Source organism: Phyllostomus hastatus, unplaced genomic scaffold (genome assembly GCF_019186645.2).
Source record: "Phyllostomus hastatus isolate PE091 unplaced genomic scaffold, TTU_PhHast_1.1 phas_contig_2, whole genome shotgun sequence".
NCBI lineage: Eukaryota > Metazoa > Chordata > Mammalia > Chiroptera > Phyllostomidae > Phyllostomus > Phyllostomus hastatus.
Window position 1 is genome coordinate 1,705,667 of NW_025333718.1, and position 17,724 is coordinate 1,723,390.

Here is a 17,724-nt window from a genome sequence, read left to right on the forward strand (position 1 = left end):
AGCGCCAGGAAACAAAGCCTAAAGGCACCAACTGAAAACACCTGTGGAAGTTGAGGCCGGGAGATTCTCTCAGACTCACAGGAGACTCCTTGGAGAAACCCAGAGTCTGAGAAAGTACAAAAACCCACCTGCCCAGGAGGCAGCACCAGAGGGGCCCAATTTGCTTGTGGGAAGCAGCAAAGGGGACTGAAGTCCTAGTGAGAGCAGAGCAAGCACCATTGTTCCCTCTCCCACCCCACCACCACATGCAACGTCACAACCCAGAGATTGAGGTGCCCTGCCCTGGTGAACACCTAAGGTTGTGCCCCTCATATGTAACAGGCACAACCAGACAAAAGGAAAAAAAATAAAATAAAATAAAAAAGATGGCTCAAACAGAGTTAAAAGCCCCAGAGCCAGTGTTTTTTTTTAAGCAACCGAGAAATAGCCAACCTATCAGATGCACAGTTCAAAGCACTGGTGATCAGGATGCTCACAGAAATGGTGGACTTTGGTCATAAATTAAATGAACAAATGCAGACTACAATATGAGAAATGAAGGAAAATGCAGAAAACTGGGTTTCAAATCAATGGAAGGGACCAGAAGGAGGAAAGGAACAACTAAACAGAAAAGAATGAAGGAACAAGAATTCAAAAAAATTAGGAGAGGCTTAGGGACCTCCAGGACATCTTTAAACATTCCAATATCCAAATTATAGGGGTACCAGAAGGGGAAGAGGAAACACAACAAGTGAAAAAGTTATTTGAACAAATAATAAAGGAGAACTTCCCCAATATGGCAAGGAAAATAGACTTCCAGGAAGTCCAGGAAGCTCAGAGAGTCCCAAAGAGTTTGGACCCAAGGAGGAACACGCCAAGGCACATCATAATTACATTATCCAAGATAAAATTGAAGGAGAGAATTCTAGAAGCAGTGAGACATAAGGGGACAGTTACCTACAAAAAGGTCCCCATCAGAATGTCAGCTGATTTCTCAAAAGAGACCTTGCAGGCAAGAAGGGGCTAGAAAGAAGTATTCCAAGTCATGAAAGGCAAGGACCTACATCTAAGAATAATCTATCCAGCAAAGCTTTCATTTAGAATGGAAGGGGAGATAAAGTGCTTCTCAGATAAGGCCAAGTTAAACGAGTTCATCATCACCAAGCCCTTATTATATGAAATGTTAAAGGGACTTATCTAAGAAAAAGAAAATAAAAAATATGAACAGTAAAAAAAGACATCAAACTCACAGTTAGTAACAACCATACCTAAAACAAAAGCAAACTAAGCAAATAAAGAGAACAGGAGTGGAACCACAGAAATGGAGATCACATGGAGGTTTAGCAACAGGGAAGTGGGAGGAGAGAGGGGGGAAAAGATATAGAGTATAAGTAGCATGGACAATAGGTAGAAAATAGACAGGGGGAGGGCAGGAATGGTGTGGGAAATGTAGAAGCTAAAGAACTTATGATACATGGACATGAACTAAAGGGGGGGAATGTGGGTGGGAGGGGGTGGGCAGGGGGAAGGGGAGTGAAGGGAGAAAATGGGACAACTGTAATAGCATAATGAATAAAATATATTTTTAAAAAGTAAAATAAAATTGAGGAAAACACATTTAAAAACAAAAAAATAGCCAGAAATGCCAAAAATGGAACTGTATGGAAGTCCAACAACCAAGGAGTTAAAGAAGAAACAGATTGATAGAAGGGGTGGAGACAAGGCTGCTGGGTGGAGAGGGTGTGTAGCAAGGTGGCGGTTGGAGGACCAGGCAGACAAGGCAGCAGCAGGCAGACTGAGTGGTCCCACATTTGTGTGCAGATAAACAAGGAAGAACAACCAGGGAACAAGACAGACCACTCAACCCAGGGTTCCAGTGCCAGGGAATAAAGCCTCAAAACTTCTGGCAGTAAAATCCCATGGGGGTTGGTTGCAGCAGTGGGAGAAACTTCCAACTCACAGAAGACTTTGTTGGAGAGACCCACAGGGTCCTAGAACATACACAAATCCACCCACCTGGGAATCAGCACCCGATGGGCCAAATTTGCTTGTGGGTAGCAGGGGAAGGGACTGAAAGCCTGCTGAAAGCCAAGCAAGCAGCCTTTTTCTCTCTCAGGTCCCTCCCCCACATACAGTACCACAAATGCAGTGATGTGGGTTGCCCCGCCCTGATGAATACCTAAGGCTCTACCCCTTACTACATAACAAGCACAGTGAGACAAAAAAAATATGGCCCAAATGAAAGAACTGATCAAAGCTCCAAAAATAGAACTAAGTGATAAAGAGATAGCCAACATCAAATGCAAAGTTCAAAATGGTGGTAATCAGGATGCTCACAGAAATAGTTGAGTATAGTCACAAAATGGAGAGAAAAGTGAAGGCTATTAAAAGTGAAATGAAGAGAAATATACAGGAACCAACAGTAAAAGAAAGGAAATTGAGACTCGAATCAACAATTTGGAGCAGAAGGAAGAAATAAACATTCAACCGGAACAGAATGAAGAAACAAGAATTCAAAACATGAGGAGAGGCTTAGGAACCTCTGGGACAACTTTAAACCTTCCAACATCCAACTCATAGGGGTGCCAGAAGGAAAGGAGGAACAGCAAGAAACTGAAAACTTATTTAAAAAAATAATGAAGGAAAACTTCCCCAATCTGCTGAAGGAAACAGACTTCCAGGAAGTTCAAGAAGCTCAGAGAATCTCAAAGGAGCTGGACCCAAGGAGGAAGACACTAAGACACATCATAATTAAATTACCCAAGATCAAGGATAAGGAGAGAATCTTAAAAGCAAGAAGAGAAAAGCGGAGAGTTACCTACAAAGTAGTGCCCATAAGACTGTCAGTTGATTTCTCAAAAGAGACCTTGCAGGCAAGAAGGGGCTACAAAAATGTATTTGAAGTCATGAAAGGCAAGGACCTATATCCAAGATTACTCTATCCAGCAAAGCTATCATTCAGAATGGAAGGGCAGATAAAGTGCTTCCCAGACAAAGTAAAGGTAAAGGAGTTCATTGTCACCAAGCCCTTATTATATGAAATGTTAAAGGGTCTTATCTAAGAAAAAGAAGATCAAAACTATGAACATTAAAGTGACAATAAACTCACAACTATCAACAACTGAATCTAAAAAAAAAAAAAACTAAGTAAACAGGTAGAACAGGAATAGAATCACAGATATGAAGATCGGGGAGGGTTATCAATGGGGCAGGGACGGGAGAAGAATGGGGGAAAAGGTAGAGGGAATAAGAAGTGTAAGTGGTAGGTACATAATAGACAGGGAGAGATTAAGAACAGTATAGGTGATGGAGAAGCCCAAGAACTTATATGCACGTTCCATGGACATGAACTAATGGGGGAACTGCTGGTGGGAAGAGAGGTACCAGGTGGGGGAAAAATGGGGAAAAATTGGGACAACTGTAATAGCATAGTCAAGAAAATATACTTAAAAATAAAATATCCAGGAAGAGAAAAAAAGATCCATCACTATCATCAGCAAATGTTGCCCACCCTAAGTTTAAATTTAAATTTAAATTTAAATTTAGGGACCTTGTAAGGAAAATGGAGTCAGTCAGGCTCCCTCACCCAGATGTCTGGACAACTGTGGTTTAGCAGTGTTCACATAGCCTTCGTCAGGGCCTGCATGTATAGAATGAAGCTCTGTTACATAACCTGAAGGTCAGTATTGCCACCTTGCCAGCTTTGTGTGCACTTAGTATATAAGAGAGTCAGGACTTCCCACAGCACGTGTGGATCACCCCACTCCAGGATAAAGGCATGTCAGACATCCTGACGTCTCTGTGAATTTTCTTCCATCTGCCTGAATCCCATGTGAACCTGCCTGGCCCTGAATGGCTGTAGAACAGACCTGCACCCTAAATTCACAACAGGTTTCTGTACCTGTAGAGAACCTGTCAGGCTACTGATTGGTGATCTCTGCTGTCCTGGGTAGCAGATCCAAGCCTGCCCTGGGCATTCGGAAAGGAGGGCAAGTGCCAAAATGCTGCAGAGCACTCAGTCCCCCTTCTATGAGGCATTCTCAGTATGGTGAAAAGAATGCTATTAAGCCTTCAGAAAGCTGGAGAAAGAGGAACTGAGGCAAGATGACTTACTGTTGCCTCCTGGAAGCCAGCTGATCCAAACTTTAAAGGGCCAACAAAGCAACAATTGTCAGGAAAACACACCACCCACTGAAGTGAAGAGTGAAGAGAGAACACTGAAAACAGCATGAAGAAATAAAAATGGAATCAGAAAATTCACTGAAGAAGAGAGAGAAAAGAAAGGGCTGTGCAAAGATTTTGGCTCAGGATTGTTGGGTTGTCACCTCAACAAAGTTGACAGGGACCTGGATCACCAACCTGGTGTAGACTGATCACTTCAATACGGATGATGCAAGTTGCCCATTCCAACCCAGAAGCCACCTAACTCCCCAGATGTCCTAAGCAGGGGCGGGGGGGCGGGTATGAGTCCCCTTGGCCCCCAGCACCACCCACAGAAAGCCTGGCTGTCATGGATATTTTAGGGGTTGTTCAGATGGACAACCCCAGATGAACAGCTGGGGCTTACAGAAGAGTCTCTAAGCCCATGAGGTTGTTTGTACCAAGTAAGCTTTAAGTGGAAAACTGGTATCCCAGACTGTAGGTGCTTGCTGGTTAAAGCTGATGCACTGATTGGTTTGGAGACACCCAGGAAATGCTATAGTTAATATCAACCACACTTCACAGACCAGCCATTAACCCTGTGTAGGATACATGTGCTGAAAGAAACAAAAGAAATTCTATTTCCCACAATACCTAAATTAAAAATGTGAGAAATTGCTGAAGTTTGGTGAATACAGATGCACATCAGTATGTAAAGTGATCTTAAACAGAACCATGGTTCACAAAGGGCAAATTCAATGCGGCAGTTGGTGGCTGATGCTGGCACAGAGGAGCTCACGCCCTTAGAGAAGCATGAATACTTACTGTATTTGAGAACCAACTAGGTACTAGGCAGTAGGATGGAGGGGACCCGTCCTATACTCTGCACCCCAGTCTTGTCATTGTTTCAACATTTTATGAATCACTATCTCTGGTCAATAAAGCACTCAGTTTCTTTACAGCAGCTGTATTTGAGAAAGACAGTCTCCACAGGCCTATGAGTACAGAGCACATACATCCAACACCAACAGTGCTGCCAGTGGCTGGCCCTCATCCACACAGCTCTGAGTCACACAGAAGGGAAGGGCATACCATCTTCGGTGAAGGGCTAATAGGGAAGTTGAAGAGCTACAATCATGTTGAAAGGCTACTGATACCTGCCAGGTGTGTTAACCCATGAGGTTTGACACATGGTGCAAGTCCTCCTCAGAATCCAGGATCTGTCACCTCATTTGAGATGTTGGAGGAAATAACTCCAGGAAAACTGCTACCATAATGTGTGCAAAGGTGACACCAGAAAGGTATCCCAAATCCGTAAGAACCATACAATATAAATTCAGTTCTAGAAGGCACAGAGGGCTGCTATGCAGCCAAATCAGAAGGCTGCCCTTGCTTCAGGAGTATCTACTCTCATTCTGAACATGGGTAGACTACATACTTGAGGCAATCATTGCTCATGAGAAAACTAACCCACAGACACCATGAATCACACTGGTTGTGTTTCAGGTGATGTTAATTTAGCACAGGCTGCATGCCTCATCTCACACAAACCCATCTGGCTTTTATTACCATTGGCCAGGCTTGGTAAAGGAAATAGGTGCAATTTTTAAGTTATCTAGAATTTGAAATATGAGCATCAAAGCTAAGAAGTCCAAAGGTTTATTTGTAAACAGTAAATATTTATTACTTATATAGAAATGTTTAAAATACACATAGGGATAAGGTGGTGGTGCTTCAATTCTGTGTGTAGTAGAAATGAAAGCATGTCCAAGAACACACAATGGCTGTTACTCCCAGGACTTCAATGCTGTTTTAAACATGAGCTTGGTGCTCTGGTTGCTGACAAGGTGGCAGCCAATTGTTGGGCCACTTTCTAAAGACTGACATCATTTTTATACCAAGTACTCGTTGTAGTGCCTGGTATATAGTAGGTACTCAAACACGTATTCAGTAAAGCAGAAGGAAGGAATGCATCCCTATCCTATTTACTGAACCACTGTGTAACAGCCTGGCTATGATCCCTGGTACTCCTGGGGATCTCCCATGTTTGAGTGTTGTGGAAAACTTGCTATCCTGTTCTCAATGCCCTTGGCTCCAGACATGATAGCCACTCCACCATTTCTACCAACTTGAATCCTAATTCGTTTAAACTCATATAAATTCACATGAGCATTACATGCACATTCTGATAAGCAGAAATGTAAATATAATATCTTATTTACAGATAAGCACTGTAACAGTTAACAACATAAACACTTACGGCAGAGTAGAGAAACAAGCCACCAAGCCACTCCTCTTTCTGATCTCCCAAAGGACCAATGATCTCTAAATGTCAGTAAGTCATCAATGGCTAAAGGCAAATTTAAAGAAGGCAGCAATCTGTGAGTAGAATCCAAATTGTGCTACCATTTGATGCACTTCTTTATTCTAAATCCATTGTGGGAATAATGGGAAAGGGGCACCCACATTGTGGCATGCCAGAACAATTTTTAAACTATTCATCACTGCCAACACCTTCAGTTTGACACCTTAGTCTTTTATGATTAATTAGATTTCCAGCATAACATATATCAAGCATGCATTTCTAATTCATCTAACCTGATAAAAAGTGACCTAGCCACTTCAAGTGATGGAATAAAGATCATTTTTCCCTTAACTAAAGCCTTCTGATGTTTTATTTCAAGACTATGCCATGAAAAAGAGTATGTTAACTATGAAAAAATAAAGATTAACTACAGATTGAACTGAAACACACACTTGAAACAACTCTATAATTGAGACCCAATTTCACCACACTCCAGTAAGCAAGTGGGCTCTGAAAGCCAGAATGAAGGAAAAACTGGATGTAAATGCACTCAGCTCAAGTGCACCAAACAGCATAATCCAAGCAGTTGTGGACAAGCAACTGTGCCAAGCAAATGGAAGAGATGCACTGTGCTTCAGGAGAACCTTCAACCAGCTAAATCTGCAACTGAGAGCTATCCTTCTCTTCTCCTCTGCTGCATTTTAAAAACAGGTTATAGTTTATACTTTTTTTTACATTAATGAAACTTATAGTGATCAGATAACAAAGATAAATTTGAAAGCAATTTAAAAGGTGAAACAAACAGGTTCAAGCACTTGGCTTAGATGTCCATTGATGCTCAACAACCCAGTCACAATAACACAGGCCAACTTGGAATCTAAAGGCAAAGCATGGTATCAGATTACACACACACACATCCACACATACCCTTCCTAGGATACCATACAAATGAATCCACTAGCAGTAAGGTGGCCCTGTGAAGTATGCCCAATTGGTGATACAAGAATTCCAGATTTTGATGTTAGTAATAGTCACTGAAATAATGGCCACTTATGTGTGCTAGGCACTCCATGTACATTAACCTTCTTCATCCAATGAAACAAGTAAAGACCCTAACTCATTGAACAGAAGGCTCAGAAAAGCTAGGGGCAGATGGTGAGAAAGTCGGGATTAAAACTGTGCTGGGACTCCCAACCACCATGCAACTTTGGCCACACACCAAGCCCCATCTCTTGCCCTCTTTCCTCACAGGACTTCGCTAAGCCCAGGGACGTTCCCTGTCTGCAGCCACATGCATGGGGGATGCCCATTCTGTGTCCCAGGGCCCTGGCTGAGCTGCAGCTGGTCCAGGCACCAGTCTAGAATGCAACACTGGCCTCAGGCATGAGGGGACATGCGTGAGCATAGCCAAGTCACAGTTTGCTCACCAACTTGGAAAGTAAATGCTAGGGAAAGAAACCCTTCTTTCTCTGCTGATAAGTATTGTCTTGAGGATATGATATCTTGAGGCCCAGTGGTTGTGGCTAAAGGTGAGTCCCACAAGGTGGCAGAGCAGAAGGACAGATGAGTATGCATTCCTGAGGACAGAATGGCACCACTTGGAAAATCCATCCTGCCTACCTCCACATTGTCTGCTCACATCACCTGCATAAGGCTGCTATAACTTGCCCTCAAAGCCATAACTGATATGATGCTCTTTTCTCAGGACCACAATGCTCTGAGACTCACATCCTGGATTTATAAGCTGGATTTATTAAACTGGAAAAGCATCTGCAGCCATGGGCAGACTGCATCCACAGGTTGGTGCTACTTAAATTTGGAACCTTAGTTTTTAATTAACTGGATTTGTTACAGAGCAAGAAGACTCCTCTAACCACAAATTCAGTTCATCTGTCAATCTGACGTCTATCTCTCAAATGTATCCCTGGTAATTGTTTGGCACTAAGCAAGAAAACCTTGGGGTCTCAGCTTCCCCACCTATGTGACTAGCTACCTGGCTGAGCTGTAGTAGAAAATGGATAAGATACACTTAAATGATGTACACTCAACCCCTGGCACACAGCAGACACCCACTGAACACCTGGAACATAGTAGGCACTCAATGAGTATTAACTTTAGATTATTCACTGCCACAAACTGAAACACAATGCTACTGTGAGTCTCAGGGGTGTTACTTCCATACCCACAGGGTCTCTTGAAAACAGGTCTAAAAAAGACTTTGCTGTGACTCATCTGTCATGTCTTCAAAGGCCAGTGTCTGCCCCTTGTCATCACAGTGACCACAAGTCAACCAGTTGTCTGCTATCCTGTAAGCTGTCTGGCTTTTTGTGAAGGCTTTCCGGCACTGGGCCTTTTACTCTGGAGTCCTATTACATCCAAGACCAAACACAACAAAACACCAGACACTGCCAAGCAGAAGACAAAGGGCAAGGGAAGAGAGCCTGAGATCACCTCCTACCCAATCACTTCCTGGCTCTCACTTTGCCACTTTGTCCATATACCAATTTCTAAAGGTCTCCAAGTAGTAACTGTGTCCCACTTTACAGGATTATTGTGACCTTCTGATAAAGCAATATGTGTCAAAGTGTCAAGCATATGGTAGGCTCTCAGAAATTGTTAAAATACAGATCTCAAGCATAAGCTGTTCAATTGCTGACAACTAAAGAACATGTTAATTTGCTTCCAGACACCACAGACATTCTCTACACTGGCCTCAGCTAGCTGACCTGCTGGACTTGCCAACACTCCACTTCTTCCATAAGACATCCATCCCCACAGAAGGCAGAAGCATGGCCAACTGCCATCCAGGACATCACTCCTGCTCAGGGAGGCCTGTGCTTACCAGGAATCCATTGTCATGATTCACAACCATGTTTATGCAATGGTACTCACAAGAGCAAATATAAACTTGAGTTAAATACTATGCAAACCAAAGACATCTGAATGCAAAAAAAACTACCGACTCCTTGGAAAACCATGGTGGCCGCTAAGAAAAGATTCACCAAAGACAGACTACTTTAAAACTGAAATTAGGCATGAACAAAAACATAAAATATTGAAGGGGGTTTATTTAAATCCAGAAGGTACGCCACTCAGAATTTTTAAAGATTCTTTTAGTTCTCAGTCCATATGAAAGAAACAAATAGAAAATCATAAATTGTGGCTGCAGTTTAAGCTGGAATGCAAATTTGGAACTGTGGACCCTGAGGAAGAAGATGCCTACCAAGAAGGGCTCCTGGTGGTTTAACTGGGTTTAAATTAAAAACAAAACAAAGACATAGCCTAGCAGTCATATTGCACATGAAGTACAATTTTTTACATGCAAATTGCCCTTCAAGGAAAAGCCTGCACAGAACCACCTTCTTATACCATGTTTCTGCCATCTGAGTCAGCCCTTGAGCAGTTCCTGGAATCCTATTTCAACGAACAGGACTGAGGCTTCCCCTTCCAATTGAATTTGTGCAGCTATATCCCCATTAACATCTTCACAACAAATCAGAGCAGCTCCATTCTTACCAGTGAGGGCAGTCTTTTGGACCAATCAAACTGCAAGGATTTGCAGTCCTCATTTGCATGAGGATAGACCTATTAGGCACCAGAAGCGGGGATTTCTCTCTATATAAGCCAGCTCCCCTTTCAGTCAGAGAGTGCATTTTCCCTTTCCACCAAAGACTAAAGAGTGCAGCCTTGTGTTTCCCTGGCTAAAGCTGAAACATGAAGGCATATCACTAGGGCAGAGCACAGTGGAGCAGACCAGAGTGGAGTACACCAGACCAGAACTGAGCTGCCTAGCTGAAGAGAGGCCTGGCCCCGGAGGCCACCTTATGACCATGCTCTTTTCACAGCTGAACTGTATCACCATTGATGTTTTATACCACAGGTGGCAAACACAAGGCCTGCGGGCTGAAGCCAGCCCTCCACCTTGTTTTATCTGGCCCAGCACCTTGCTTCTACCCAGCGGCAGCACCAAGCTCCTTGTCCTTAATTAAGGAGTAGTTACATCTATACAGTCCTAAAATTACATTTGACCCCTTGAAGGCAACCACAAGGCTGATGTGGTCCCCGGTGAAAATGAGTTTGACACCTCTATTTTACACTGAATAAAGTTTCCTTCTTCACTGCACACCAAATTGGGGATTCCTATTGGCAGTGAATTGGCAGCAACAACCATTAGTTGGTAGAACTCAAAGAAAAGTCCTTAGCCCTGCATCCAGAAAATTGCATATGTACAAGGCCTGTCCAGAAAGAGTCCAGCCATTGTTAATATAAGAACTGTTTGCATAACATCGATGTAACCTGGCAGCCAAGGAGAGTGGACCAGAATTCGTATGTGTGAACAATGACAACTTCACTGTATTAATTGCTGGGGGTGGTAGATGCCCATTAGTGAGCATATGTAACATGTGACCATCACATCCAAAATGACTGAGCGACTAGAGCAACAAATCTGCATCAAATTTTGCATGAAGCTTGAACATTCATCCAGAAACTATTTGAATGACTCAGAAGGCCACAGCTGTGGGCAACTGGTGATTGGTAGCTTCATCACAGCAATTTGCCCACTCATATAACACACGTCATCTAGTGCAGGGGTTTTGGTGATTAAGCCCCATTACAGCCCAGTGTAAGGCCCTGTGACTTCTGACTTTTTCCCAAACTAAAATCACCTTATAAAGGGAAGAGATTTCAGACCATTGATGAGATTCAGGAAAATATGATGGGGCAGCTGATGGCAATTGGGAGAAGTATGTGAGATCCCAAGGTACCTACTCTGAAGGGAACTGACTGAGCAATGTTTCATGTGTACAATGTTTCTTGTATCTTGTGTATTCTTCAATAAATGTCTCCATTTTTCATTTTACATGGCCAGATACCTTCTGAGCAGACCTTGTATGTTTATAAAATATTTGCTACAGATCACTTGTAAGGTACTCCTATTTATTTGACTTTTCCCATTACTGGGTCTCACTCACAGTGGCTAAAAGATACAGAAGACATTTCCAATTTAAACATGTCCTGAAGTACTTACTACAAAATACATAATACATACAACCTAATTAGGCTGTAATGCCCATGTTTTATATCATCAAAGCATTACCCAAGCTTTCTATAGTTAATTTGTAATAATGCCTACTCCCAACCTTCATTAGGTCAGTGGATTGACACTGATTGACAGAAACCACCTGAAAGCGGAGAGTGGAATGGCTTCCAACCCTTAACGTCAGCTCCATAAAGAGAGCCCATGTCCCACCCAGTTCACTTAGAATGAATGGTGTCTGGCACAGTATAGGTACATAGTAAATTCTGTGTATCCCCAAATAAAACACAAGGGATGTTTTTAAAAAAAATCACTCAGAAAAAGTTGGAGTTTTCTTATATTAGAATCCTCATTAGAATATATTAAGAAGTACCTATACTATTTGAATCACTGAATTTGGAACCACAAAACTCTTTTAGAAAAACATGTTACCCTGAAACATCTTGATCAATGCTCCTTAGAGGTATTAAATGGGTCACCTTGCAAAACTAAAAACAAAACAAAACAAAACAAAACCCAAATAGGCTGACAGACTTATCACACATTTTTAGCAATTGCAATGGTTAGACACTGCTGTTAAAACAGGAGTTTTTAAAGATCACTTTAAGAAGCAACACCTGACAACTATTTGCCAAACAGGCAAATGAAGATATCAACAGTCCTAACCTTAGGCAGTGGGTACTTGTAACTTGGTATAAAATTTCCAGGTGAAAGCGAGAGGCTCTGCTAACCAGGTCAGAGGATTCCACATGACTCTGTGATAACCAAAACCCTGATGAAAATTAGTGAAGAGTGTGGAAAAAAAACCGTTTCATGAACCAAACAGGAATTAATACATTTTATACCTGATTCATCCCCAATGTCTAACTGTAACTACATTAACAATCAATTAAGCAGATATTTATCTACATTCCCAAAAAGTTTACATATCCCAAATAGTCCAAAAGGTTTATTAAGGAGCTTCTCACTGGGAAAATAGGGGACTGTCTTATACAGTGATCCCTCACCTATCGTGGGGGTTACGTCCCAGAGACCCCTGTGATAGGTGAAAATCCGAGAAGTAGTGGCCTTTTATTTTATTATTTATATATATTTTAAAGCTTTATAAACCCTTCCCACACTCCTATAAACCTTTCCCACTCTCTCATTAACCTTTCCCACACTCTTATAAACACTTCATATGCTCTTAAACACTTTCTATGCTCTTAAATCTACATAATTTTAACAACATATAAAATTCTATATGGGTACTCACCAGTGAAGTGTACAGTCATCCCTCGCTATATCGTGGTTCACTTATCGCGATACAGTGAAGCCGCAATAAGTGAACTGCGATATAGTGAGGGATGACTATATTTACCGTTACCCACTACTAAAGTATACATGGTATTTGCCAAGTAATAACATGAGTGCCCATCTATTAAGCAACATGCAGCAATAACCAGCATTCAGCTTTGCTATCAGCAATCCAATGGACAGAATACCGAAAGCCTATTTGGAAGTATAATTTTCAGCTGAAGTCTGCCTGCCAAAATTATAGGCTTGCGTGATGTAAAACATTTCATGCAGGACTTCCAGTTGCCCAAGAAGATTCCCACTGACTGCTAAAAATTAGTGAATAGAAAGCTTTACTTTTTCCTCTTTGAAGGTAATCATATATAAGATTGATTTAATTCAGACTCTTCATAGAACCCAAACTTAGTCTTTACTGCTGTGGGCCTGCAAAGAAGAAAGGACTGGAGGTCACACTTCGTTAACACAACAAATAGAAAGAAAGAAAATGTGGACAAACTCTGTCCAGGTGGATAAGTTGGTTGGAACGTCATCCAGCACACCAATAGTTTGCAGGTTCAATTCCCAGTCAGGGGAGTACAGGAGGCCACTATCCCTCTCTCTCCACCACCCCCCCCTTCCTCCCTCTTTCCTCTCCTCTCACCCTTCCTCTCTCTCTCTAAAAGTAATAAACATATCCTCAGGTGAGGATTTTTTTTAATGTGGTCAAAAGTTCCCTAAATCTCAGAAAGCATCAACATAGTGAGAGCTACATGTGCCTATAGAGAAAGTCAATCATTTATCCCAAAATCCACTCAACAAAAAATTAATTTCCTGTTCCTAAGTGGCACTACTAAAAGTTATAAGTTCAACTGCTTTGACGTATATTTTTAATGCTCCAAATGCAACCACAGAGTTCCAAGACCTGAGGTTGCCTCCTTACCAATGCAATTCCCATAAGATGAACTGGGAGGGCATCTGTAAACACATGGTCATCAAAATGTTTTTCTAAAAGCATCATTCCAAAAATCATTTACTTCTCTGACCTTTAATTATAATACCTTAGATAAAAACAGCAAAGAAAAAAAGGAAAAGTTTGAAAATCTGTTAACACTTGTAACTGAATTTAATCACAAACAAGACCAAAGAAAACTTAATTCCCCTTCAGCAGTGATCCCAAGTACAAATATGCCTTATCTATTATTGACTACCCATTCTTCCTAATCCACAGAGAAAACCCAGTTTGGCAAAGTATGACATTTAACTTTAAAGCTCAACATCCAAGGGTTTAAGTTCCTAAGCACACAGATGCCACAGCACTGAGCAATTCAGGTGGCACAGTTTTCCCAGAATGTCAGCATTATACACATTGGAAGGATTATGTAAGTGGTTTAAGCACTGCCAGCTCTTTAAATGGTCAAAAATACAGAAATACAGTTGTGTTCTCTAAAATGAGTAACTGTAGTAGATCAGCAATGTATTTTTTACTTTAAGTAGGCTTTTCTACATTTAAAGAAAATATTAGATATGGGTACCTTGCTTGTCACACCAGCATCTCATGGGCTATCCCCACCCCATAACAGTTCCCAAGGTGACACAAGGTGTGAAATTACACATTGAAGTAGGCTTTGAGACCAAATCACTACCAAATCAAAACCCTCAAAATAAGATCTTTAACTGAAATAGAAGCAATGGATGCTATGAAATGTAATTGTGCACACACACACACACACACACACACACACAAAACCCCAAACCCCACATGGGACTGCAATACTGCCTAAGGACCCAAGAGAGGACTAGGGCTTCCAACAGAAGGAGTCCAAGAAGGGATGGGTCAAACATTTCTCCTGAAAAATTAACTTCTTCTCGCCTGTTAAACAGAGTTCATAACTTGGATTCTTCCAACCCTGGTCACACCTCTGTTCATTCCTCCCTTGCTAGACCTGCAGGCAGGAGGCCCAGTCTTCCCTGTGACCAGAACCCAGGGAACATTAAGCACTAACTTTACCCATGCAGGGGGAGGTGTGCAGAAGGTTGGTCTGAAGGTCCACAGGAAGAAGGCTGTTTCTGGAAAAATAGGAGGGCACAGCCCCAGCCAGCAGAGGGACTAGAGGTGAGCCAGGGACAAGACGTGCTCACTCCTTGGGAGGATGGGGTGTTGGCATTCATATAAACAGATAATAAGTTTCCCTGGGATCACATGCCTCCACAGTGCAAGTGCAGGTGGTGGGAAAAGAGATTCCAAGGGAGAGGATGGATGGAAGGCAGGCGCAGACAAAAAGTTCAAAGGAAAGGGAGCAGATGGGGGTAGACGCAGTGTCTAAAAGTTGGCAAGTAGAACTTGAAGAGCTACACTCACGGAGGTAAGTCTCTGAAGGAAAGAAGAAAGAAGAGCATGAAGAAGGTCGTTATGGAGACACCTCTGCTCTCCACACTCCCGCGTGCGCACACACACACGCACACACCCCTCGGCGCCCAAAAGGCTACCCACCTTTGCCAGAGGAACGCTCCTGCTAGTCGCCAGCTCGCACAGATTGCCCGCCTCCATAGAGAGATCTGGTAAGCCCGGGGCGCTCCCGGCTGTGCTGCTCCCGACCCCCTCGAGCTTGGAGGCCACCCTCGAGTCCGGGACAGCACGAGGCCTCTGGCGGATGCCATCCAGCAAGCGCACCAGCAGGATGTTGGCGGGCAGCTCCTCCACACCGCAGCCCACCAGGACGCGGCACTCCGGGCAGCGCAGCTCCTGACGGGAGCGCACGATGCTCTCCAGACAGTGGCGACAGAAGGTGTGCTGACACGGCAGCACCTTGGCCGTGGTATCCAAGCGCTCCAGGCACACGGAACACTCCAGAAGATCCAGCAGGGACGACTCTTCCATGTCCTCGCCCGCAGCCGAGGCCGTAAGGGTCCGCAGTCCGCCAGGCCTGTCGTTGTCGCCCTCGGTCTGTGCAGCAACGGCAGCGGCCTAGGATACGCATAGCAAGGACGCTCCGAGCAGCATAGGGGAGGCGGAAGCCACGCGCAACTGTCTAGGTCCCGGGGCCGGAGCTGGACCCACCTCAGGCAGCCATCAGGATGGCACCCGGGCGACAGTCTGGAAGCCAGGCTCCGCCGGGACTTCCTTCACCCTGGCTGGTGGCCTGGGGCTCCGGCCGCCGAGGTGCAGAGTAGCACATCTACAGGTCTGCCTGGCGGGTACTTGGAGTTCTACGCCCCGTAAGCTAGCTCCGGGCCAAAGGGATCATACAGTGCTCCGAATAGCGCGCCCGCGGCTAACGACTACACCTGTACCACGGCGTGTCAGCCCCACGCAAGGCTCTAAGGGAGTTGCCCACCAAAACACTCAGGGAGCTCTGCACTCCAAGTGGCCTCCCAAGGCCGGAAGCCCCACCAAAAGAAGTGCGGGTAGTAGCCAGTTGAGTCCCCGGGGAGCAGCGTGAGCGCTTTCTTGCGCCGCTGCTCAGCCACACCACCGCCCCCGCGACATCTCCATGCACCCAGGGCCCGCCTACGATTCGCTGCCCGAAGCAGGTTCAGCCGGATCCTTCCTCTTCCCTCCACCGCAAAGAAGTGCTCCGCGAGCCTGCGGAGGTCACGATCGCTGAAGCTGACGAGCAAGCAGGGCGCATGGCGGCGCCCCTTAGGGCACCTCCAGGGTTCCCTGGAACTCTGTGCTTGCCTTTCTGCGCAGACTGGGCCCTGTCTCCTCCTGAAGATCCCAGTCTTCCCTTCGGCGTTCCTTGAGCCTCAAGCAGGGATATTTTCTCTCGACACTGCCACAAAGGAAAGTTTCGTAGGTGTTATCCTGACTGTCTTCTTGGCCAATGCTGGCGAGCATCTTAGGGACATAGCCAACACCTGAGCATCCTTCCCGATAACTCTCTGGAGAGCTCGCGATCCAGTAGCCTTTCCAGGCAGAGCGCACAGGTGACAATCCCGCAGCTGAGGGTGTGGGTGCGGAGACACCGCGCAAAGCCCAAGGGGAAGGCGCTGGAGTTGGCAAGGGTTCCCAGGGTCAGCTCCGGTTCCTCCCAGCGGTCCCTGTCTGGAGTCGCGGATTCCGGAGGCTAGCGCTGCTGCCCGCCAGACGGACACCTTTCCACAGGGCACTCGGTTCAGCGTCCTACTCCCACCCCTGACGGCCAGCGCAGTGCGGCCACCCGCCCCCTTCCCCCGCGAGGTCTCGTGAACCCCGCGGCAATTTCTCCTCGGGAGGCCCAAAAGAGGGAAAATTCTTCCCGACGCCCGGCTTCAGCGAGCATCAGAGAAACGGAAGTACTTACGGAGGACCCGGAGCAGCCGGGAAGTTCGTCCGGGGGGGTGGTCTACTGCATGATTTCCTGTAGTGCGCTGCCCCCTCGTGGCCACTTTGTGTTAGCAGGCCGAATTCCCTCCCAGGAAGGGAATTCCCTTGTGAGGAAGGAATGGCTTATAGTTATGAAATCACTGAGGCTGAATTCTGTTTGTTGTATCTCCAGCATAAACCGCAGTCCTTGGGAAGCACACCAGGAAGCCAGGTTGTTGCCAGGGCCAACGTCAGAAGAGGTGTTCAGGCCCGCCTAGGAGTCAGGCTAAACTGTGGTTTGTCAATTTAAGTATAACTTTTATTTTCAACTTTTCAAAGAGAAAGTAATATCTGAGGTTTAAATAACGAGAACATGCCTAAGCATTATTTTATATAATCCTCCAAATGGCAGTGAGATCATTATTTTTAATCTCATTGTACTTGTGAGGAAGGAATGGCTTATAGTTATGAAATCACTGAGGCTGAATTCTGTTTGTTGTATCTCCAGAACCTAACGCATGGAAAAAATTACATTCATTAGAATATAAGCTCCCTATAAGCTACATAGTTTTACCCTGTAATATCCTATGCCTAGGACAGTGCCTGGGTACATAGTAGGCTCTCAATAAATATTTGATTAATTAATGAAAAACGTTTTCGGAATCATTTATCACCTAGTGGTAATTTGAACATTAAGATCTT

At 44.3% G+C, this 17,724-nt stretch overlaps 1 protein-coding gene across 1 annotated transcript in view; it reads right to left on the minus strand.

Moving 5' to 3' along the window:
* The window catches only part of SH3RF3 (SH3 domain containing ring finger 3), a 473,665-nt gene extending 456,652 nt beyond the window's left edge, over positions 1-17,013 (minus strand). The window contains exon 1 of the mRNA XM_045835238.1: positions 15,229-17,013. Within this exon, the coding sequence (XP_045691194.1) occupies positions 15,229-15,615 (387 nt within the window). The 5' untranslated portion in view covers positions 15,616-17,013. The remainder of the gene's footprint in view (positions 1-15,228) is intronic.
* Positions 17,014-17,724: the final 711 nt, after the last annotated feature.